Source organism: Hyperolius riggenbachi, chromosome 7 (genome assembly GCF_040937935.1).
Source record: "Hyperolius riggenbachi isolate aHypRig1 chromosome 7, aHypRig1.pri, whole genome shotgun sequence".
In the NCBI taxonomy this organism is placed as follows: domain Eukaryota; kingdom Metazoa; phylum Chordata; class Amphibia; order Anura; family Hyperoliidae; genus Hyperolius; species Hyperolius riggenbachi.
Genome location: NC_090652.1, coordinates 288,190,997 through 288,214,822, shown reverse-complemented (window position 1 = coordinate 288,214,822; position 23,826 = coordinate 288,190,997). Strand labels below are relative to the sequence as shown.

General features: G+C 44.4%; 1 protein-coding gene across 3 annotated transcripts in view; it reads left to right on the top strand.

Moving 5' to 3' along the window:
- THSD7B (thrombospondin type 1 domain containing 7B) overlaps positions 1–23,826 on the top strand; it is a 733,248-nt gene that overhangs the window by 583,728 nt on the left and 125,694 nt on the right. For all 3 annotated transcript variants that reach the window (XM_068245888.1, XM_068245890.1, XM_068245889.1), the window contains one exon: positions 14,548–14,701. In XM_068245888.1, the coding sequence (XP_068101989.1) occupies positions 14,548–14,701 (154 nt within the window). The remainder of the gene's footprint in view (positions 1–14,547; positions 14,702–23,826) is intronic.

Genomic DNA, 23,826 nt, shown 5'->3' with positions numbered 1-23,826 from the left:
CGCTGGATTAAAGGAAGACTGTAGAGAAAAAAAAGAGGCAAAATTTTCACTAGAAGCATGCAAATTGCCCGTGAATGTGAAAACACATATGCATATATGCAAATTTTCGCATATGCATTCGCAACATTTTTTTTCTTTGCGCAATTTTTCCAAAGTAGGGAGTCCTATTGCTAATATTGATCGCATTTGAAAATGTGAAAAATCGCATGCAGTATCCGACAAATAGTAACTCTGTTGACAGTTTCTTTTTTCCTGGAATGCCAATTTCACATTTAATGTAAACAGGCCCTTAGGCATTGACTGCTTTGTGAATTTGTGTCCCGAAAAAAATGCACAAATTGGCACCTAGTGGCCCTTAGATACCTATGTAGAGGCAACAGGGCAGTTTCTAGGCTAAATTGCACCCAGGGCGAGGGTGTAAAAATTGCGCCCCCTTCCCCCCCACCCCCATGGACTCACGAACCGTTACTCTTTTGGGACAGTCACACAGCCACAGGTCACAAGTAGATCTGCCTATTTACTAGTGACCAGCCGCTTATCCAAGTGGAAGCAGGGACCAGGAAAACACATAGGCGAAGAGAGCCCGGAAAGCCGACTGATCCATGGGCACCGCGCACTGAAAGCCTGCAGTACCGCTACAGGACATCAGGTGTCATCATGCGGTGGTGACGTGGTGATGACTTGACGTCTGACGCAGGCAGCCCAGGAGGAGTCAAGGAAGGTGATTGGGCTGGTAATCTTCTTTCTTCCATTTGGCTGCACCACGAGTCACCAGCTCCCTAGCAGTTATTCCCTTCTGCCTGCACCCCCCCCCCCCTCTTCTACTTGCCGGTCTGTGCCCAGGGCGGTCGCCTTGTCCGCACTGCCCAAGAGACGGCCCTGAGAGGCAAGGCTCTGCATCCCATACAGCAGGCTTTCTCAAACAGGGTTCCTTGAGGTCTTTGCTGGGATTCCCTGGCTTTCTCCCCTCCAGTGACTATGATGGGCTGAGAAATTTTCAAAAGTACCTCTTTGCTTGGCCGGTTCTAGACTTTTTGCTGCTTCTTCCCCCAGTGAGCGTGTGCAAAGCCGTAGGAGAGACACATTGGACTGTGCACTGCAGGCACTGGCACTACGCTTCCTCCAAGACAACCTCTCCTCCCTGCTTGCCCCACAGCATCTGATCACCCGGATGCAGGGTATATGCTGCACCGGTGCTACATCTCTCACCCAGTCTTAGCAGATTAGATATGGAATCACCAGCCACACGTAAAGTTCTGCTTCCTCTCTTACTACTGCGGCCCCTCATGTGATCCGGAAGCACGTAACAGGTCACCTGAGGCACCGCTGTAGCCATGGATACAGGACGCTGGACAGGTGGATGGAGATCTCATTGCTGGAACATTTAGAGTAGGTGAGTGTAGCAGCGCCGTGCATCTAGGGATGGGGAGACGTGGAGCGCAAGGAGGGGGGCATTTGGGGAGGGGATCCGCCTGTTGCCGCCCTGAAGCATGTATGTTGCTACATGGAAGAATCACCCCTTTGCCTCCTCTGTGTCCTCTTCACTCATTGTATGCTCACCCCATGTGGTGGTGGTGGTATTGATGGGGAGCGGGGGGAGTAATAAGGAACACTATAATAGGAAGTACTGTATAAAGTAGCACTAAATTGGACGTCAGAATAATAAGGAGCACATTAACCACTTAAGCCCGAGGGGTTGTTTAGTTTTTGCATCTGAGCAACTTTCACCTCCCAATTATTTGCCAATAACTTTATCACTACTCATCACAATGAATTGGTCTATATCTTGTTTTCTCCACCACCAATTAGGCTTTCTTTGGGTAATACATTTTGCTAAGAATTATTTTATTCTAAAATCCATTTTAACTGGAATATTAAGAAAGAGATGGAAAACAATCATTATTTCTCAGTTTTTGGCCATTATAGTTTGAAATTAATACATTAAACATGCTACTGTAATTAAAACCCATGTATTTTATTTGACCATTTGTCCCGCTTATTACACCATTTAAATTATGTCCCTATCACAATGTATGGCGCCGATATTTTATTTGAAAATAAAGGTGCATTTTTTCAATTTGCGTCTATCACTATTTACAAGCCCATAATTTAAAAAAATTATATTAATATACTCCTTTGACATGCATATTTAAAAAGTTCAGACCCTTAGGTAACAATTTATGGGTTTGTTTGTTTGTTTTTTTAATGGTAATTTTTTTATTTTTTGTATTAAAAATTGTATGTGGGTAATTTTTGGTGTGGGAGGTAAACAGCTAATTATAAATGTAAAAAAAAGTATTTATTTATTAAAAAATGTATGTGTGTGTAGTTTTACTATTTGGCCACAAGATGGCCAGAGTGAAAAAGTCCTGGAAGCGTGATCGTACGCTTCCAGGAAGAAGAATGAAGACGGGGAACTTTTTGTGACTCAAAAAAACCGCAGCCTCTGATTAGAGGCTGTCGATTTTTCTGCGGGGAGCTTCGATCAATGAATAGGATTTATAATCCCATTCATTGATCGCTGGGCTAACGGCCGGTAGCAGGAGTGCGCGCGGCCCTTGGGAGTGCGCGCAGCGTGCGCAGCCCAACTGGACGAGTTGGGCTTAAGTGGTTAATAAAAAAAACAACAGAATAGGGAGGCAGTATAATGAGGGGCACCATAGTAAGGGGTAGTATAACAAAGAGCTCAGTTATAGGGAAAACTATAATGCTGGGGGTCTATCACAAGAAACACTAATATGCACTACTGTAATAGTTTTGTTTGCCTTCTTAAAACAAAAGGAATTTACAATAATTCAGCTTAAAGTGAACATTTGTGGTTGCCCACAATGCAAAAAAAGCCAGGTGACCATCAGCGGTGGGCAGGAACTGCTATCTAGCCTAGGGCCGCCTTTCACCTTATTCCTTTTCTGCTCCTCAGGCAGTTTTTGGAAGTACTGGCATCCCTGATGACTTCATAAGACAAGCGGATCCATACTGCGCCCGCGTGATTTCCGCTTGTGCATGTTCAGTACGGATGTTTCATCTTTGGGAGTACTTGGGGACGCAAGTACTTCTGTAAGCTGCTGAGGAGTCCAGACGACACAGTCGGTTGTGAATTTTGAATGGGGAGGGGGGGCAGCACCGGAACAAGGACACGGAGAGGGGACAGGAAAGGCTCTGTGGTATCCAGAACCTTTTTTCTAGAAGGATTAGGATGTATCACATCAGTAGTTTATTTTCACTTCAGGATTGCTTTAAGATCGCTTGACTCCAGTGGCGTCACTAGGGGTGTGTGATAGGGGCGGACCGCACCAGGTGTCACCAGCAGAGGGGGTTACACCAAGCTCCAGGCTAAGGGAGAGTGGAGTAGGCTATGTAAGTATAGAGCAGACTAGTGCCTGTTGTACTTCTCCCTCCCGCTCTTCTCCCATCTGGCTGCTCCATGTTGAGCTGATGATGAAATTCAGAGCAGTGATGATTGTAATCAGCTAATTACAATTACGCAAATATTTTCGTAAATTTTCGCATTTACGTTTACACATAATTATGATATGTAAATGAAATTGATTTTGTATAGTGATTCATAATTTCGCCTAAAATTTTGCATAATTTTTGTGTAATTTTGTGCCGGCTTTGGCAGTAAATAGCAAAGCCCCCATACAGGGTTGTGACACCAAAATGTCTACATATATTAAAGGGAATAGTGGGTACAAGTAAAAAAAAGAATTTTCCAAAAAGACTTTGTCGTTTTTGAGAAAAGCGATTTTAAAAATGCAAAGAAAAAGTGTTTTTTAAACTAAAAAAAATGAGTTTAAAAACCATTTTTCTTTGCATATTTAAAATAGATTTTCTCAAAAACTACAATGTCTTTTTGAAAAAAATTTTTTTGACTTGTACCCAATATTCTCCTTAGCATATGTAGCAATTTTGGTAGCAATAGCATGCAAGGGGGGTTTGCTAATAACCACTAAATTTGGCACAACATTTTGCAAAATTGTGTGAAAATTACACGAAAAACTATGCAAAATTATGAAATATTCCTATTACATATGACATTAATTACGATTTTCCCTGAAATGTTGCATTATGATTACGATGCATAAATGTGAATTTTGATGTGAAATTTGGCATATGCGAAATTTCGGCCCACCACTGGTTCAGAGGCCACCAGGGCCTAGATGATCACCATGTGGGGATCATCTTAACATCCCCCTATAACAAGTAACGTGACTACCTGGTGAGGTTGAAGGTTCATGGGGTAAGAAAGGGTGACACCATGATTTTCTGCACCGGGTGACACCAACCCTAGTGACGCCTCAGACTGACTCATTGATCAGGATAGGCACTCGGTAGGAGGAGGGGCCATCATAAGTGACCCAGCACACCTTCCCTAGATTTCTAAAATAACTAGCAAAAGCGTGTCTGTCTGGGCACAGGCGATATATGAAAATAATGAGCTGAAGGCAAACCAGTTCACAACCAAGTCTTTTAATCTCTTACTCTCCTGTGGAACCAGACTATTGTTCAGGCTTTGGAGATGTGCTCTTATTATGTGATAACTGCACATAGGTTCTGACTGTAACCTAGCTGTTCTGTATAGGGAGGTTTTCTTTTGATATTATATAAAGTCTACTTATGGTATAATAACACAAAGGGCTTCAAAAGGAGAGGGAGAGAAAGGCAAACTGATAAACTGATACAGCTCTGAAACATGCTAACGCGTTCATTGAGATTGGTACTTAACAGCAATCACCTGATCTAGAAGCAGACGATTGGCTCTTAAAGGGAAGGTTAAGTGACATGATAACAATAGCAATAACATTTCTATAGCACTTTTCCTCCATAGGACTCAAAGCGCTTAAAGGGGAACTGAGAGAGGTATATGGAGGCTGTCATGTTTATTTCCTTTAAATCAATACCAGTTGCCTGGCAGCCCTGCTGGTCTATTTCTCTGCAGTAGTATCTGATGAAAACCAGAAACAAGCATGCAGCTAGTCTTGTCAGATCAGACTTATAAGTCTGAACCACTGAAACACCTGATCTGCTGCATGCTTGTTCAGGGGCTATGGCTAATAGTATTAGAGGCAGAGGATCAGCAGGGCTGCCAGACAACTGGTGTTGTCTAAAAGGAAATAAACATGACAGCCTCCATATACCTCTCTCTTCAGTTCCCCTTTAAAGAGACACTGGAGCGGAAAAAATATTATGGTATAATGATTTGTATGTGTAGTACAGTTAGAAATAAAACATTAGGAGCAGAGACATAAGTCTAATTGTTTCCAGCACAGGAAGAGTTAAGAAACTCCAGTTGTTATCTCTATGCAAAAAGCCAGTAAGCTCCACTACTTTCAAAGTCGCAGAGAGGTCTGTGTTCTGAAGTTTATTATCTCAACTGTCAGTCAAGGATTTTCTTTTTCTCTGCCAGAAGAGAAGTCAATAGTTCACAAGACTGCTCTATAAAAACATGTAGAATGCTGAGTAGTGTGGAAACTGCAAATATTAAAGAATGATTGTAAGGCTTGGTGGTGTATTCTCCACAGTCAGCATGCAACGCATGAGCTGACGTGGAGGAGGTACACACACTAGCACAAGGAAACAGGCTATCCCTAGTATAGTGGAGGGGAGGACTGACTCCAAAAGGAGATTGTGGCGCACAGAGCCGGTGCAGATCCGACAGCCACAAACAATACTTTTGCGATAATGTCTCAGCGCAAGGTAGCGCTGAGCGCATAAACCAGAACTGAGGAGATCAGGACAGGTAGACAGAATGAACGCTTGCTAGCTAGCCGCTACTTAGTGACAGCAAGTGTCCACAACAAGACAGACTGGAATGAGGCAGCCAATGCGTTTGCAGTGATGGCGTGCCTCACAAAGACAGGACAGGATAGTCAGGAAAAAGCAGGATCAAGATAGATGAACGTAACACAGACAAAAATACAATAAGTATGTTTTCCTAGCGTATTACAATTACAGCTATCAATGAAACTATTTGTAACGTCTGACTAACATATGTATATATCGGCAATGAACCGATATATGACATAAGCAGGAACACTGACTTAGACTGGAGCAATACAGGGAACAGGACTCAGAAGGATTCGCTATCTCTTCGCAGAGATGAACGCAATCCACAAATGGTAACAGAACAGGATTCAGAAGGATTCGTTATCTCTTTGCAGAGATGAACGCAATCCACAAACGGTAACAGAACAGGATTCAGAAGGATTCGTTATCTCTTCGCAGAGATGAACGCAATCCACAAACAGAACCAGGAGCAGGGTAACTACCTCAGCACGGGTGGTCACGGTACGCGCAACCTACCAAAACGTGCTGGAAAGCTGACTAACTGCACACAGGATATAAACAGTTCGTGTACGTATACATCAGCGACACTGATGTATCAACGTAACACGAATACAAGGAAAATAATAAACGTGCTGGTATGCATATATATTGGCAATGAACCAATATATGATGCAAAGACCAGCAAAGTATCTTTAGAACAAGAAACACGATTGGGGGCTGAAGCGACAGCAAGACAGGCTTAAACTGAAGCTATGAAAACCCGAGGAGTCCTGCAGGAAGCAGATCTTTATACTGAGGTCATCCAATGGGAGCAGACATGCAGATTCCCACACAGGTGAATGATAATCAGTCACAAGCTGACAGCAGGGAAAGGCAGACAAAGCTATGCAGCTTGCATGGAAAGAGATCAGAACTGCCTGAGCTGCAGCACTACTACTTCCAGCAATACCGGCTGCAGCAGCGATCATGACAGTACCCCCGCCCTTAAAAGCGGATTCCAGACGCTTTTCAAAACTGAAATTCCCAACAAAACAGTCTGACTGATAATTCATGATGACCGGGACAGCCCGGCAAGACCAAATTCCAGAATCAGTCCCCACAAGACTGGACCCATCAGAACCAGAACCTACAGAACCATGCCCATCAGTACTACAAGCCCCAGTGTGACACCCATCAGAACCATGATTTCCAGAAGAAAGCCCTCCGAAACTCCCTGAGCGATACCCACCGCCTTCCAGGAACCGTTCAAAAACGCCAAAGCCTTTGCAATGCCCACCGGGACTGTCTTTACCAACACAAAACCCACTGTTGAACCAGTCCAAGGCACCAGGACAAGTTTTCTCAGAGACCTCCCAGAACACCTTGAAGCTCCAAAGAGATCCCCATAGGTCAGAACGCCCCTTAGGCTCACATGGAGAACCATCCAGAACCCCTATGGAACCTAGGGCAATTCCCGAGTCAGGGCCACAAGGACAAACATCAAGATCAGGGCTTTCAGGGACCAGAACCATCTCTGGGCATGCAGGCAGACTGGCAACATCAGAACATGTTCCCACTAAGGAAGCATCAGAGCACGCTAACACCTTAGACACACTTGGGCATTCTGGCACACAAAGAACATCTGGGCACACTGGCACAAGAGAAACCTCTGGGCATGTCAAGGAACTGTGAGCCTCAGGGTCAGCCAAGACAGGACCAAAACCAGGACTGGCCAAAAAAAATTCATCATGACTAGACTTCGCAACTACTGGACTTTTACACGAGAATGCAGGATCAGACTTAGATGTCGCTGATTCCAGCAAAGTCAGTAACAAATCAGATTCAGGGGCACTAACCAGACAGGACAAATCTTCTGATGTATGCACTGAACCAGATAGGGACTCCACAACTACCTCTGGACTGGACAGAGACTCATCTAATACACTGGATTGGAGCTCATGAGGCGCTGCAGAACAAGTCAGTATTGCAGCAGCCCCCACTGGACTAGGCAAAACTGAGGAATTCCCTGGACAGGAAGGGGACTCTGGAACCTCTGCCACAGCGGCCAGAGAACCAGAAGCTTTCAGGATACAGGGCTGGGTTTCAGGAACACTCATCAGACCGGACTGAAATTCTGAGATTTCTATTATTTTGACCAGAGAATCAGAATTATCCATGTTACAGGGCAAGACTTCTGAAACATTCAGAGGACAGGGCTGGAGTTCCTCGGCTGTTACAACACTGGAGAGGGACTCAACAACATTGGTTAAATCAGACTGTGTACAGGGCAAGGTATCTAACACACTTGCTGACGAGGACAATATTTCAATGGCTTCTGCTTTGCTGGGCAGAAATTCATCAAGTTTTATTAGAGCAGACTGTAATTCCAAAACAGCTGCTAGACAAGTGAATATTACTGTAACACCAACTGAGGTAAGCAGTGCCTCAGACTGTTCTGCTAGAGGGTTTGAAGTATCCAAAGTACTGGGTGAAGCATAAGACTCTGTGACCACAGCTTCACTGAACAGGATCACTGAACAGTCCATATTGCAGGGCAAAACCATGGAAGCACCTGCTGGACAGCATAATGATTCTGTGACCTGAGTTTCATTGGAGAGATCTACTGCACAATTCATGGTACAGGGCAAATTTACTGGAACATTTTCTGAACAAGGTAATAATTCTGCGATTTCAGGTTCACATAGCAGATGCTCTGAGCTATTCACGATACAGGGCAAATTTACTGGAACATTTTCTGAACAAGGTAATAATTCTGCGATTTCAGGTTCACATAGCAGATGCTCTGGGCTATTCACGAAACTAGAGCGAGGTGTAGAAACAGGAAGATCAAGACACAATGTTTTCGCATCTGAATCACCATTCATTTGTAAAATTGGAAAATTCAGATGCTGGGGTTCTGAGGTTTCTAGACAGGATTGCTGGGACTCGGAAACTGATGTAGTGCATCTATTGGCATCTGCTGGATCAGACAGGAGTTGAACTTTATTAACACAGGTAATTTCTGCAGAAGTGTTTGCAGAGGCAGGCAAGATTTTTCTGGTGTCTGTTTCACTGAACAAAGACTCATGAGTACTGGCTAGACTGGACTCGGAAGTCAGCAGGACCTCTGGATTCTCTGCTGAGAAATTTGTGCAGGGCAAGGTTAAGAAAGTATCAGTGGCTTCTGTTTTACTGGGAAGTAACACTGAGTTATCCATGGTACAGGGTGGAATTGCAGGAACTTCAATTTCACACAAAAAGAGCTCCGAATCACCTGCTGAATCAGCGAAAGGTGCTGAAGCAGGCGGGTCAGATTGCCATATTTGCGAATTCGGAGTCACATAAAAATCATCCAAAATCAGTTCCCACACATCAATCAAAGGAGCCACACAGTCATACCTACACACACCAGTCTCTATTAGGTTATAGGCTGACTTAATGCATGCATTCAAAACCATTTCACTTTTTGCACTGTAAAATTGACAAAATGAACTTGAATCATTCTTCCATTCATTTACCAGAGCTTCCATCTCTCCTTTCTCAAATGGAGGATTCCAAGCATACTTAACAGGCAGATCACAGTTTGCAGATATGATTGTGGCAGGGACATATATTGGGTTAATTAGCAGGTGGTTGGCAGATTCCTTATTCTTAAGAATCTCCAATACCTGTAGCAAGTGTTGAACTGTAGTGTATGCAAACTTTCCTTGCTTCACAAATAAGTTGATTTGTTCAATACTCTGTAATATCTCCTCATAATCATACTCAGATAATTCTTTTAAACAAAAATCTTTATTTTCCCTAGCCAGTGATGAAAGTTCATTAGTAGTTTCATAAGTCCATTTAACTCCCCTGAAAGACAATTGCATTTCATTATCTGTTAATGGCAGAATCTCATTATAGGTCTCAGTCGCTAAGGATAACGACTCTGCAGATCGGACACGTTTCTTAGAACGTTGGCGTTTTGCCTTAGACCCTGCTGTTTTTGGTGATTTATTCAAAGCTGCAGGAAAATTATCAGGAACACTCTCTGCTTGCTGATCATTTTTGCAAACAATTGAAGGGGAAGCTGATTGGCCTGCTGCCAGGAGTTCATTTAGAGGAAAAGGCAATGGATCTATGCGCAACCAGTTATGGATCACAAACGCTAGAAATTCCAGCGGTCTCTCTTTCAAATCGGAATGATTGAGAACATCAAATGCCCACTGAAACAATTGTCCTTTAAACAAAATATAAACTAGCTGGAGTGCCCAGGTTGAAACAGGAGTCGCTTGGAGATCGGGATTGGCCAGGAACCTGGCACATTCAGAGAAAAACTCATTTTCTGTTTCAGAGTTAAGTTCTTCAAATTTCTTAAAGGAACAAGAACCATAATTAACAGTGTCATACTTTCTGGGAATCCCCCCCACAATGGGGATTGGTAATGGGGTTTTCATAATGTAAGGCTTGGTGGTGTATTCTCCACAGTCAGCATGCAACGCATGAGCTGACGTGGAGGAGGTACACACACTAGCACAAGGAAACAGGCTATCCCTAGTATAGTGGAGCAGAGGACTGACTCCAAAAGGAGATTGTGGCGCACAAAGCCGGTGCAGATCCGACAGCCACAAACAATACTTTTGCGATAATGTCTCAGCGCAAGGTAGCGCTGAGCGCATAAACCAGAACTGAGGAGATCAGGACAGGTAGACAGAATGAACGCTTGCTAGCTAGCCGCTACTTAGTGACAGCAAGCGTCCACAACAAGACAGACTGGAATGAGGCAGCCAATGCGTTTGCAGCGATGGCGTGCCTCACAAAGACAGGACAGGATAGTCAGGAAATAGCAGGATCAAGATAGATGAACGTAACACAGACAAAAATACAATAAGTATGTTTTCCTAGCGTATTACAATTACAGCTATCAATGAAACTATTTGTAACGTCTGACTAACATATGTATATATCGGCAATGAACCGATATATGACATAAGCAGGAACACTGACTTAGACTGGAGCAATACAGGGAACAGGATTCGCTATCTCTTCGCAGAGATGAACGCAATCCACAAATGGTAACAGAACAGGATTCAAAAGGATTCGTTATCTCTTCGCAGAGGTGAACGCAATCCACAAACGGTAACAGAACAGGATTCAGAAGGATTCGTTATCTCTTCGCAGAGATGAACGCAATCCACAAACAGAACCAGGAGCAGGATACTAGCTCAGCACGGGTGGTCACGGTACGCGCAACCTACCAAAACGTGCTGGAAAGCTGACTAACTGCACACAGGATATAAACAGTTCGTGTACGTATACATCAGCGACACTGTTGTATCAACGTAACACGAATACAAGGAAAATAATAAACGTGCTGGTATGCATATATATTGGCAATGAACCAATATATGATGCAAAGACCAGCAAAGTATCTTTAGAACAAGAAACACGATCGGGGGCTGAAGCGACAGCAAGACAGGCTTAAACTGAAGCTATGAAAACCCGAGGAGTCCTGCAGGAAGCAGATCTTTATACTGAGGTCATCCAATGGGAGCAGACATGCAGATTCCCACACAGGTGAATGATAATCAGTCTCAAGCTGACAGCAGGGAAAGGCAGACAAAGCTATGCAGCTTGCATGGAAAGAGATCAGAACTGCCTGAGCTGCAGCACTACTACTTCCAGCAATACCGGCTGCAGCAGCGATCATGACAATGATGCAATGTTAAAGAAAACACTATATAACTGAAAATAAAAATATGAGAATATTTTCTTTGCTACTTATCTTCTAGTAATTATCCGTACTACACAACCAATTCATTATATCATATATTTTTTTCGCTTCAGTGTCTCTTTAAAGTGAAGTGCAAACAACAAGTCGTTGAAACATCATGTACACACTGACCAACAAAGTGGCAGATATGCTAATTTACATGTCGTTTAACCAACTTGATAATGATTAATGAACAATGGACTAGATTAACCCCCTTGGCGGTATGAAAAATACCGCCAGGGGGAAGCGCAACAGTTTTTTTTAATTTTTTTTTTTTTTTTATCATGTAGCGAGCCGAGGGCTCGCTACATGATAGCCGCTGCTCAGCGGCATCCCCCCAGCCCCGCCGATCGCCTCCGGCGATAGGCGATCAGGAAATCCCGTTCAAAGAACGGGATTTCCTGGAGGGCTTCCCCCGTCGCCATGGCGACGGGGCGGGATGACGTCACCGACGTCAGCGACGTCGGGACGTCATTGGGAGACCCGATCCACCCCTCAGCGCTGCCTGGCACTGATTGGCCAGGCAGCGCTCGGGGTCTGGGGGGGGGGGGGGCCGCGCGCCGCACCGGATAGCGGCGATCGGGCGCGCGGCGGCGGCGATCGGGGTGCTGGCGCAGCTAGCAAAGTGCTAGCTGCGTCCAGCAAAAAAAAAATTAAGTAAATCGGCCCAGCAGGGCCTGAGCGGCACCCTCCGGCGGCTTACCCCGTGTCACACACGGGGTTACCGCCAAGGAGGTTAAATGACTGATCAAACGACTTGTTGTTTGAACATCTATTAGTTGAACAAACGACTAAAAGTCTTTTGTGCACATGTACGGACCTACAGTCATTTGAATGACAGTTGGTCCAAAGGATCCGCTAAATGAATCGGGCAAATAAAACAGTCGCTCGACAGTGCGTACACACGTCCAACTTGTCGTGCAAACGACAATTTGGACGACAAGATGTTCAAAAAGGTTGGACGTGTGTAGGTACCTTTAGGCTCTCTCAAATTCAGTATCTGGTAGTAGGATGAACTATTGACACAGATGATACAATTATTAATCTACAAATGCTGAACAGGTGGGTTTTCAGTCTGGAGTTAAATTTGTGTAGAGATGGAGCTGTCCTTATCTGCTGAGGTAAGGAGTTCCATAACGTAGGAGCAGTATGACAGAAGGCTCTGTGACCAATACTTTTCAGGTGGACTCTGGGTATGACTAGATGATGAGATAGACATGTGTATGTACAGTGCCTAGCACACAAATAACTATGATGTGTTGCTTTTCTTTTTTTTTCAGCCTGAAAGAGTTAATATTCAGCTGTGCAACTGAGTTTTTTCTCTAAGTTGGAGTCAAACTATAGCCTCCTTCACTGATAAAGAATTACAGCTTTCCTGGCAGAGAGCTGAGCTTCTGAGGCTCAGTTCCCACTTGAGGGGAGGCACGGCTCCGCCCATTTTTCATCCCCTCTGCGCCGTCCACTACATGTCCGTCTGAAGAGAGCACCACTTACATTTCCCACTGCCAATCCCCACTGCTTGGTCCCTCTGTACTCAGCCCGGAGGATGGCAGGAGCCTGGGGCTCACCATAGGCTACATTATACCTATTCTCCCTAGCAACAGGGAGAATTTTCATTGGTCTACCATGAACCAATGAGATGCTTGGAAGAACAAAGAGAAATCGAGAGCCCAATATGGTGTAATATTGTTAAGTTGGTTGTGGTTTAAAGCAAAAAAATCTTAGATATACTCACAAACATGGGTTACCCAGATGCAACCACTTCAAGTGCAGGTGGGGAGTATTGGAACCTGACCCCAATCAGGTTTTTAAGATGTCGCTCTCTGTAGATAGGAAACGGGGTAGCACCTCTCCACCGAGGGTGGAATCAAGATTTCAGCAAGGCTTGGTGTACAGAGGCGTCAGAGTAGAATAAAAACGTTTAAAAACCGTCTAAAAGAGGGGGATGTTCAGGTGGACTTACCTCCCTCAAAAATATAAAACTCAATTGAGTCACAATATATCAATACAAAAAATGTTTTTAATCAACTCCACTTAGTGCAACGCGTTTCGCGGGTGTGGTCCCGCTTCATCAGGCAAACAGGAGTATAACTCAATGGATCTAAATGCAGAGGCGCTCACTTCTGCATTTAGACCCATTGAGTTATACTCCTGTTTGCCTGATGAAGCAGGACCACACCTGCGAAACGCGTTGCACTAAGTGGAGTTGAATAAAAAAAAAATTTATATTGATATATTGTGACTCAATTGAGTTTTGTATTTTTGAGGGAGGTAAGTCCACCTGAACATCCCCCTCTTTTAGAAGGTTTTTAAACGTTTTTATTCTACTCTGCCGCCTCTGTACACCAAGCTTTGCTGAAATGAACCAATGAGAATTCACCCAGTTGCTGGGGATTCCCATTGGTCTTTTGCAGCCCAATGGAGATCCCCATGCTATGTGGGATATCTAAAAATAAGGGTATTTTAAAGGAAGCCAGAACTGAGTAAAAAAAAAAAAAAGTTTTATACATACCTGGGGCTTCCTTCAGCCCCATGCGCACAGATCGCTCCCACACCGCTGTCCTCAGTCTTCTGTACCTGCACAAGAGAAATTCCTGGTCTCAGTAGCTGCCTAAATAGGAGCACTGACAATTCCTTCGCTGTTACTTTAAAATTTACTATAGGTATACTTAAAACCAATTTCCCTAATTGCCCTAATGTATAGATCTGAATCTTGGTAGAAATGCCAGCCATCATTTATTCCACTGGCATAAAAAAGAGTGGAAACACGAAGTACAAGCGTATATATAGTAAGTGAGTTTCATTCTTTAGTGAGTATGTTAAAGAGCAGCATGACAGTCGGGTACATTACACTTTTAAATGGAAATCAAGTTGTCAGCCTGTACATTCCGCTACATTTCGGCACGTCTGATCAGCATGGAGTTTCTGTAATTTGCCTTATTTCTTCTCTTATGTAGCCACACTTTAACACAAGTGATTTATGCGACTTCTGCAATATAATAACATGTTTCTGGTTTCACCTCCTGCAGGTGTGTGAACATATCTGACAGCACTGAGGACGCCGTTGTGAACAATACATATTGTGGTTACCTGGAGACTCCGACCACGAGGCAGAACTGCTCGATTTCCTGCCCTGGAGATTGCGTGATGTCCGGCTGGGGGGCTTGGAGCCGCTGCACGAAGGTACATGGGCTGAGGAGCTGGGAGGAAGAGAGAGAGACGTGGAGGGAGAGAGAGGGGTGGCTGGGAGGAAGAGGAAGTGGCAGGGAGAGAGATGGCGGGGAGGAAGAGAGAGAAAGAGGCAGGGAGGGAGAGAGGGGTGACTGGGAGGAAGAGAGAGGTGGCTGGGAGGAAGAGGGAGAAGTGGCAGGGAGGGAGAGAGAGATGGCTGGGAGGAAGAGAGAGAAAGAGGGAGGGAGAGAGAGGTGACTGGGAGGAAGAGAGAGGTGGCTGAGAGGAAGAGGGAGAAACGGCAGGGAGGAAGAGAGAGATGGCAGAGGGGAAGAGAGAAAAGTAGCAGGGAGAGAGAGAGAGGTGGCTGGGAGGAAGAGGGAGGTGGCTGACAGGAAGAGGGAGAAATGGCAGGGAGGAAGAGAGAGATGGAAGAGAGAAAAGTAGCAGGGAGAGAGGGAGAGGTGGCAGGGAGAAGAGGGAGAAGTGGCAGGGAGAGAGATGACTGGGAGGAAGAGAGAGAAAGGGGCAGGGAGGGAGAGAGAGGTGACTGGGAGGAAAAGAGTGAAATGGCAGGGAGGAAGAGAGAGATGGTTGAGGGGAAGAGAGAAAAGTAGCAGGGAGAGAGAGAGAGGTGGCTGGGAGGAAGAGGGAGAAGTGGCAGGTAGGAAGAGAGACATGGCTGGAAGAGGGGGAGAGATGGCTGGAAGAAAGAGAGATGATACAGAGGGTGAGGTGTCAGGAAGGAAGAGAGAGGGGTAACAGAGAAAGATAGGTGTCAGGGAGAGAGAGAGAGATGGCTGGGAGGAAAATAGGTGTTAGAGAGAGAGAGAGAGGTGGATGGCTGGGAGGAAGAGAGAAGTGGAAGGGAATGAGAGAGGTGGGTGGGAAGTAGAGAGATAAGTGGCAGAAAGAGACAGGTTGCTAGGAGGAAGATAGAGAAGTGTCAGAGAGGGCGAGAGAGGTGGCTGGGAGGAAGTGAGAGAGGTTACACAGAGGGATTGTTGGCAATGGCAAGTAGAGAGAGATGGCTGGGAAGAGGAATGGTAAGTGGCAGGGTGAGAGAGAGGGGTGGCTGGGAGAAAGAGAGAGAAGTGGCAGGGTGAGAGATGAGTCGGAGGAAGTGAGAAGAGAGGTGCCACAAAAGGAGAGGTGGCAGATAGAGAGAGAGAGAGAGAGAGAGAGAAAGAGAGAGAGAGAGAGGTAGCAGGAAGGAAGTGAGAGAAAATTTTGCAAAATAACTGTATTGTCGGGCAAGTGGGCCCAGAGACGCCCCTCCACCCCCAGCAATCATCTGGTATATTTGAATACACATGCTAATTTAACCACCTCATACAGAATTTATAATTATTCTAATGAATGGTTGAATGTACAGCGCTCTGATTGACTAATACGCTTATTTTGGCAAATGTTTGTGGGGTATTTCCTTTTGTGAATCCACCTCCCATTCTCTTACACAGTACTATAGCACTAGTGCTTTAGTGGCGCCCAAGTCAGGCCGGTCCCATGCGCAGAAAGCACCTGCTTCAATTGCTGAGTTTTAGGCTAGTTACACACCAGGACGTTGCGTTTAGGGGACGTTATAGGGCACATAACGTGCCCCTAACGCAAGGCCTGGTGCTCTCTGGTGTGGACGTCGGAGTGAGCCGCATTGTGCAGCTCACTCTGGCGTCCGTGATGCCGTGATGCGCACTCTTAGACGCATGTGGCATCACGTGGTCCCGCCCGGCCAATCGCCGCACAGAGCGGCCGCTCCAGGAAGTAAACACTGCACGTCACTGAGTGCAGTGAATATTAATTAGCCATGTGCCCGGCCGCTCTCCCCTCCTCCCCAACATGACTGAGCATGTGCAAACAGTCTAACGCGGCTTAGCCGCGTAGAACGCACAGCATGCAGCACTTTGCTGCGTTACAATGTAATGTAACGCAACGTGGGCAGTGTGAACAGCCCACTTGTGTTACATTGCTGTGCGTTGGGGGAGCATTACAGGCTGCACTAACGTGCGCCTGTAACGTCCCTGTGTGCAAGAAGCCTAAATAGTTCCATAAGTACCTCAGTATTTCAATCTTCCTTGCTGAACAGCAAATGGAAAGTTTTAAACAACCTGCCCATACTCTTCACCAATCACTGGGCAACACATGATGTTCCGACATGAACCATAACAACAGTTAAAACTTTCTTTTCCACTTAAATAATCCAGACACTTTAGACTGTTTGTTATTTTTTATTTTCTTAAGTCCTTCCAATTTTGGAAATGAACTCTATAGTGTTTCTTGCCAGACAACAAGAGCCCTTTATGTTGCCCGTTGAAAACAGACCATAAAATGACCACAAATCCATGAAAATCGCACTCCAGCAATTTTCCCCTTTCTGCAGCGCGGATCGGAAAGAAAAATCTATAGCCGAGTTCTTTACGGCACAATGTAAATAGATATTTGTGCAGACTCGTTTTAAACAGCCCTCCTCATTGCTATTCAGTTGCCGCAGCTGAAATTAAATTGCCTTGATCTGGCGCACTTGACTCCGCTGGAAACAGTCACTTTCTTTTCTTCACAAGTAATTTGGATTCCGAGCGGACCAAACCGGCGTCTTGTTTGTCGAAGCTTTTTCTTTTCTATTTTTTTTCCTTCCTTTCTCTGTTTTCTGCATTTCCTTTATTACAGAATTTACATAAACGACATGGACACGTTGACAGTGGAAGCATCGGCGACACGACTGTCTTTTCTCGGTGTCCTCCCACCGCCGGAGAGGCTCTATTATCATAAACAAGAGAATGTATTCCCGGGAAAGATGTTGAATATGGATAAAAATAGAGATCGAAGACTTATTTGCTCAGCGGAGGAGCTGCCACCTCCAGCTTACATTACCATTGTTCTAGTCTGCCATTCCCCAGAGGACCAGAGTGCTAAAGGGACATTATACTATTCTTACACCATTTCCATAAGGGTAGCTGGACGGAGCACAAGTCTTTTTGCAATTTAAAGGACACCCGAAGTGAGAGAGATATGGAGGATGCCATAGTTATTTCCTTTTAAGCAAAACCAGTTGGAAGAGGTGGCAGCACTTCTCAAAGCAGGCTGCATCTGAATGACTATCTGCATAGGTGTGCAGAGCCTAATTATAGACATTCAAAACAGATGCACCAAATGAACAATAATGGAGGATATTAGCTTCCAAAACAGTTTGCATGCAATGTATTTCATACTGGACCCTTCCACCGCGATGAGGCCATCCTTTTGGACATCATTTGTAGTCATTCAGATGCGGCCGGATTTTAGGATGGGCTGCCATTTCACCCTTGTTATCGTAGAAACACCAGTTGCCTGGCAGTCCTGCTGATCCTCTGCCTCTAATACTTTCAGCCATAGCCCCTGAACAAGCATGCAGCATATCAGATGTTTCTGACATTATTGTCAGACCTGACAATAATACTTGTTTCTGGTGTTATTCAGACACTACTGCAGCCCAATAGTTTAGCAGGTCTGCCAGGCAACTGGTATTGTTTAAAAGGAAATACATATGGCAGCTTCTGTATTCAATGTAAAGCAAACCTGAAGCAAAAAAACAAAACAAAAAAACTTATGATGTAATGAATTGCATGTGTAGTACAGGTAAGGAATAGAACATTAGTAGGAAAGGAAAAAGTCTCCTATTTTTATTTTCAGTTATATAGTTTTTTTTTTTTCATAACATTGCCTCATTCTGTCATATTTGCAGTTTAGAAACCACACTCTGTCTTTTAAGCTATAAAACAAAGCAGAAATAATGACGTTTTAAACTTTCATGCAGCAAAACCTTATATCAAGCTGCCTCTCACTGTTTCTTGGTTGTGTAAGTGCTTCAGAAAACAGGACTGTATTTGACCCAGTGGGTCGGAGAGCTCAGAGAAGCTCTTTTGCATAGATAACAAATTAAGGGCTTGATTCACTAACCGGCGCTAAGTGTTAGCGCCGGTGTGAAAAGCCTTTTTTTTCCCCCCTGGTACGCGCGTCCCTGCTCACTACGCGCACAGCCCCTTATAACGGCGCATCGGGTGCCCCTGAAATGGCGCATTAATATGCCGCTTCAGGGGCCCCCGATGCACTGTTATCAAGGGGCAGCGGGTGCGACGGTATCGTCGCACCGCGCACTAATATAGGCACACCCACGCTGCGCACTGTGAGCGGGGCTGTATCCAATGTGTGGGCGCAAACCACCTAATGGCGTGGTTTGCACACACTGGACTTGATTCACAAAGCGGTGCTAACTGTTAGCACGCCTGTGAAAAGCCCCTTAGCACGCCTAAAAGAGGTTTTCGGGCGCTAATTTGTGCGTGAAACGCATCGCACGCAAATTTATGCGCGCAAAACTTTACGTGCGTAAACCTTTATGCGCACAGTAAACCTTTATGCGCACAGTAAACCTTTATGCGCACATAAAGGTTTGCGTGCACAAAGTTTTGCGCGCGATTTCTTAAAGCTTTGTGCGTGCTAACTTAGCACCCTAGTTAGCACGCTCAAAGCCTTTAGGCATGCTAACTAGGTTAGCATCGCTTTGTGAATCGAGCCCACTAAGTCTTAGGGCACACTGACCGGCTTAGCGCCGGATAGTGGATCAAGCCGTACGTTTTTTAACTCTTCCTGTACTGGAAAACAATATGATACTCTTTTCTTTGCTATAAAATTCTTAGCTGTACTACACATACAATTCATTATCTCCCATTTTCGCTTCGGGGTTTGCTTTTAAGGGTTATTGTATTGGATCCAAGAAAATGAATCTACTACTGTACTCTGAAAGAGAAGAAACCCTTCATTGTGGATTCCTGGGGTTCGGCAAGCTGTAGTAGAGTCTCCCTGTGTAACAGCTTTTCTGAATCTAGATTTGAGCATGAATCTAAATTTGAGATGTGACTGTGAACGGGCTCTAGGTCTGTTTCTGAATGCCGCCACTGCCGCATGTCAGTGCGCATGCGCGCGCTCCCGCTGCTTGTGCACCCATCCGCCCGTGCACACGCCTGCCCGGCTAACTGGCCCCATCCTCCTGTCCCAACGGCTGTCCGGGCTACGCACATGCGCAGTAGCCAAAAGCACGGACCCAAGAACACAGGGGCAGGAGTACGCAGGGACAGTTAGGTTTTATCATATAGGATGATCTATGTACTCTTCAGGTACCTTCTAATGAATGTAAGGCAATGGAAAAACAACTACTGCCCTTATTCAATTCACTTTTTCTCCTAGGTGATATTTTTACACCTTATCAATAAAATTCCTATTAAGACACCAACAATCAATACTTTTCCAATTTTAGTTCTCTTTTGGAGCTATTGGAACTATTTTATAAGTGAGCTAGAGTCCATAGTCCTATAACTCAATGCCTTCAGAAGAGCTCAAAATGTAATCCTATCACCCCAAAATGTAACCTCCTACCATAGTATGAAGTATTTATATAGCACTGACATATTTTGCAGCGCTTTATGGATAACATATTCATGTCACTGTCTGTCCTCAGTGGAGCTCACTATCTAATCATTGCCGTAGTCTAATGCTGGGAATACACGGTACGTTTTTGTACCGTGTAATCGAGCCGCTGATGGCTCGAGTGATAATTTCTGACGTGTCCGATCACGCGCTGGATCGATTCCCCGCTCGATACTGCGGGCAGGACAATGGTAAAAAACGAAAAGAAGAAGCGCCCGCGGGGACGAGCGGGAATCGACCCAGCGATGTACCGTGTATGCCCAGCATTAGTCTAATGTCCTACCATATTATTATTATTATTATTATTATTATGTATTTATATATCAGTGACATCTTCTGCAGGACTTTACAGAGTACATAGTCATGTCACTGACTGTCTTCAGAGGAGCTCACAATCTAATTCCTGTCATAGTCCCTACCATATTATTATTATGTATTTATATAGCAGTGACATCTTCTGCAGCACTTTCCAGAGTACACAGTCATGTCACTGACTGTCCTCAGAGGAGCTCACACTCTAATCCTACCATAGTCATAGTCTAATGTCCTACCATATTATGTAATTATATAGCAGCGACATCTTCTGCAGCACATTACAGAGTACATAGTCATGTCACTGACTGTCCTCAGAGGAGCTCACACTCTAATCCTACCATAGTCATAGTGTAGTGTTCTACCATATTATTATTATTATGTATTTATATAGCACTGATATCCTCTGCAGCACTTTATAGAGTTCATAGTCATGTCACTGACTGTCCTCAGAGGAACTCACAGTCTAATCCTACCAGAGTCCTAGTCTAACTTCCTACCATATTATTATTATTATTTTGATGTATTTACTGTATACAGCAGTGACATCTTCTGCAGCACATTACAGAGTACATGATCATGGTACTGACTGTCCTCAGAGGAGCTCACACTCTAATCCTACCATAATCATAGTCTAGTGCTTCTATCAAGAGAAAATGAATAAACATTTTACCCATTTTATGTTTTTTAGGCAAAATAGAAAAAAAAAGTATGGTAGTGTGAGTTTTAAAGGGATGTCAGGAAATTGAGTTCCCTGACATGCCTTTAAAGTATGCAGAGCAGGATGCAAGAGATTGATGTCATTAAAATCACCTTTCCAGTTTCATTCTGCAGTCAGCAATGATTTGTGAGACGTGCTAAATTATTCTTCCTTAAAGCTGTGTCGGCAGCCTCCTATTTGTAGCTGCATTTGCACAAAAATCTTCAGTTTTGTGTCATTATTTCCCCCCACAGTAAATGCAGATCATTCATGCGGGTCAGTATGGTCACAGTGTCAGTGATTTCATTGAACTAAATGTCTGATTACAGCCCACATGCAGCCCTGCCCAATTCAGGCTCCCTGGGGTTGCCTGAGGTGACAGACAGACTGAAGGAAAAAGTAGGTAATTTTTAGAAACGTTTGATGAATTTTTGTGCAGCGTACAGAATACTTGTCTAAAAGGAATCTGTATTTTTTCCTATAAAGTGTTCATGCATTTGCACTTAAAGCAGCCCTCCGGGTTTAAAAGTCTGCCATAAAAAGTACCAAATGCAAAGTACACAACACATACAGTATGCCAATGTTACTGAATATAACTTAATACTGTAAATTAAATTACTTATTTCTTACAATATTAATTTGTAATTTATTTAGTCAATGTTTCCTCACTGTAAAGCCTTCCCTCACCCTGATTTACATTCTTAAATGTATTAGTGATGTTGGCATCCAGTGGCGTAGCTAAGGAGCTGTGGGCCCCGATGCAAGTTTTATATAGGGGCCACCAAAGCACTCTATACATAACAATTGATACGGTGCACTAACGCCTGCCAATGGCAACTACAGTGTCAGAGGTGCAAGAAGGGGACGGGGAACAGTTTGTTAATGATTACCACTATTCAAAGTATCTATAGAAGTAATTATTATGAGCACAGGACCAATAGAGAGCTAATACTGTAGTTGAGGAAGGGCCCTTCAGGGCCCCGATGCGGTGGCTACCTCTGCAACCCCTATTGCTACGCCCCTGTCGGCATCTTTACTACTGGCAAAGTGCATCACTGTGGGACATTCTTTATTTCCCCCTCTGTGTAGTAAGAGGGAACAGCCATTGATCTCCCAGAATGCTCTGGGGCAGGCCGCTGCATGCTATTATTGCCTAGGCTAAAAATCGCTGGGAGGACAACAGGGTTATATAGCAATACACAGCAGTATAGTTTAACAACAGTTGCTGATGCCAAAATCAGGATAATTAAAGGAAAAAGTAAATTTCCAAAATATATTTTTTTATATTCCGCTTTGAGTCATTACAGGTCCTCTTTAAAGTGGGATTATACTCAAGATTACAGTTTTGCTTTAAACGATTAAACACAATAAAAACAAACATTATAAGACTGGTCTGATGTCATTTGAATGCACAGTTACACCTCCCTGAAGCTAACTGATACCACTGCAGGTTGCAGGACAAATTTATCAGATAGACTTGTAGCTAAAGAGAACCCGAGGCAGATTTTTTAAATCTTAACAGGACACAGAGGCATGTCCTGTGCACAATGACATGCCTCTGTGTCCTTCTGCTGCCGCTGCCAGTACCCCCGGACAGGTGCGTATCTGAGTAATATAGCGCCTATGGAAACACTGATATTGGCCCCCCCTCCCTGGGTCAGTGCCCCCTTCCCCAGGCAAGTTTTGAAAAAATTGATCTGAGGTCTGAGTGACAGGGAGGCGTGGCGGTGCAGCACAGGGGCAGGCAATGGTGCCCATGAGGCTGTGGCGCCCAAGTCACAAGCCATGCCTGCACCCCTCTAGATATGCCTCTGCCCCCGGGCTCTGCTGAAAAAAAACAGACAGGATAGCGACAATCTACTTGTTGCTAGCCTCCTGTTTACCTGCAGCCTGTCCTCCGCATTTCCTCCCCCCTTACATGGCTCCCCCGTTCTGATATTACTCAAACTTGAATAGGCTTCAGCATGAATCTGACTGAAGCTGGATTTTTATGTGCCATAAGGAAAGAGTTTAATCCCAGAGCGTATCGCTTGCATTAATCTACCTTACAAGCGCAGTTTCAGGCGTTTGAATGTGACACTTTACGCCTTTCTCTCCAGCACTTCCTAATTAAGCCTTTGGAGTAATCGGTATTTTTAACTCACGAGTGGCTGGGTAGTATATTGGTTAAGGATATCCGAGGCGACAGGTTGTAAAAAAAATTAATTACCTATTTAGCTGCTTAAAGCGGTATTGTCACCATAAAAATCAAATTTCAACAGCAACTGGTCTGGGTGTATTAAGTGATAAAAATGCTAATCCTACATTCAAAACTTGCAAAACTTCTCCTGCTCTTATGGTTTGGAGTTGTCACATACTTTAGGAGAACTGGCCCTTTAATAGTCAGTGCCAAACAGTTGCATTCTGGGAGATCTTTTTATCTATAATATATTCCTCCTCTTCCATTTGTTCCCCTGCCTAGCTGCCTTGTGGAAACCTGATCCTCTGCTCACTTGTGTTTACAAGCAAGGCTGAGGTGACTCAGCGATTGGAGGAGAAAAGAAAAAAAAAAGTTAAGGGCAGAAATGACATCAGGATTTAGCCTCAAACTGGGCAAAAGACATGGGTCCCAACTTCCCACCAGGAACAGAATTCTCTTCATTTACTATATAAAATTCACTGAAATCAA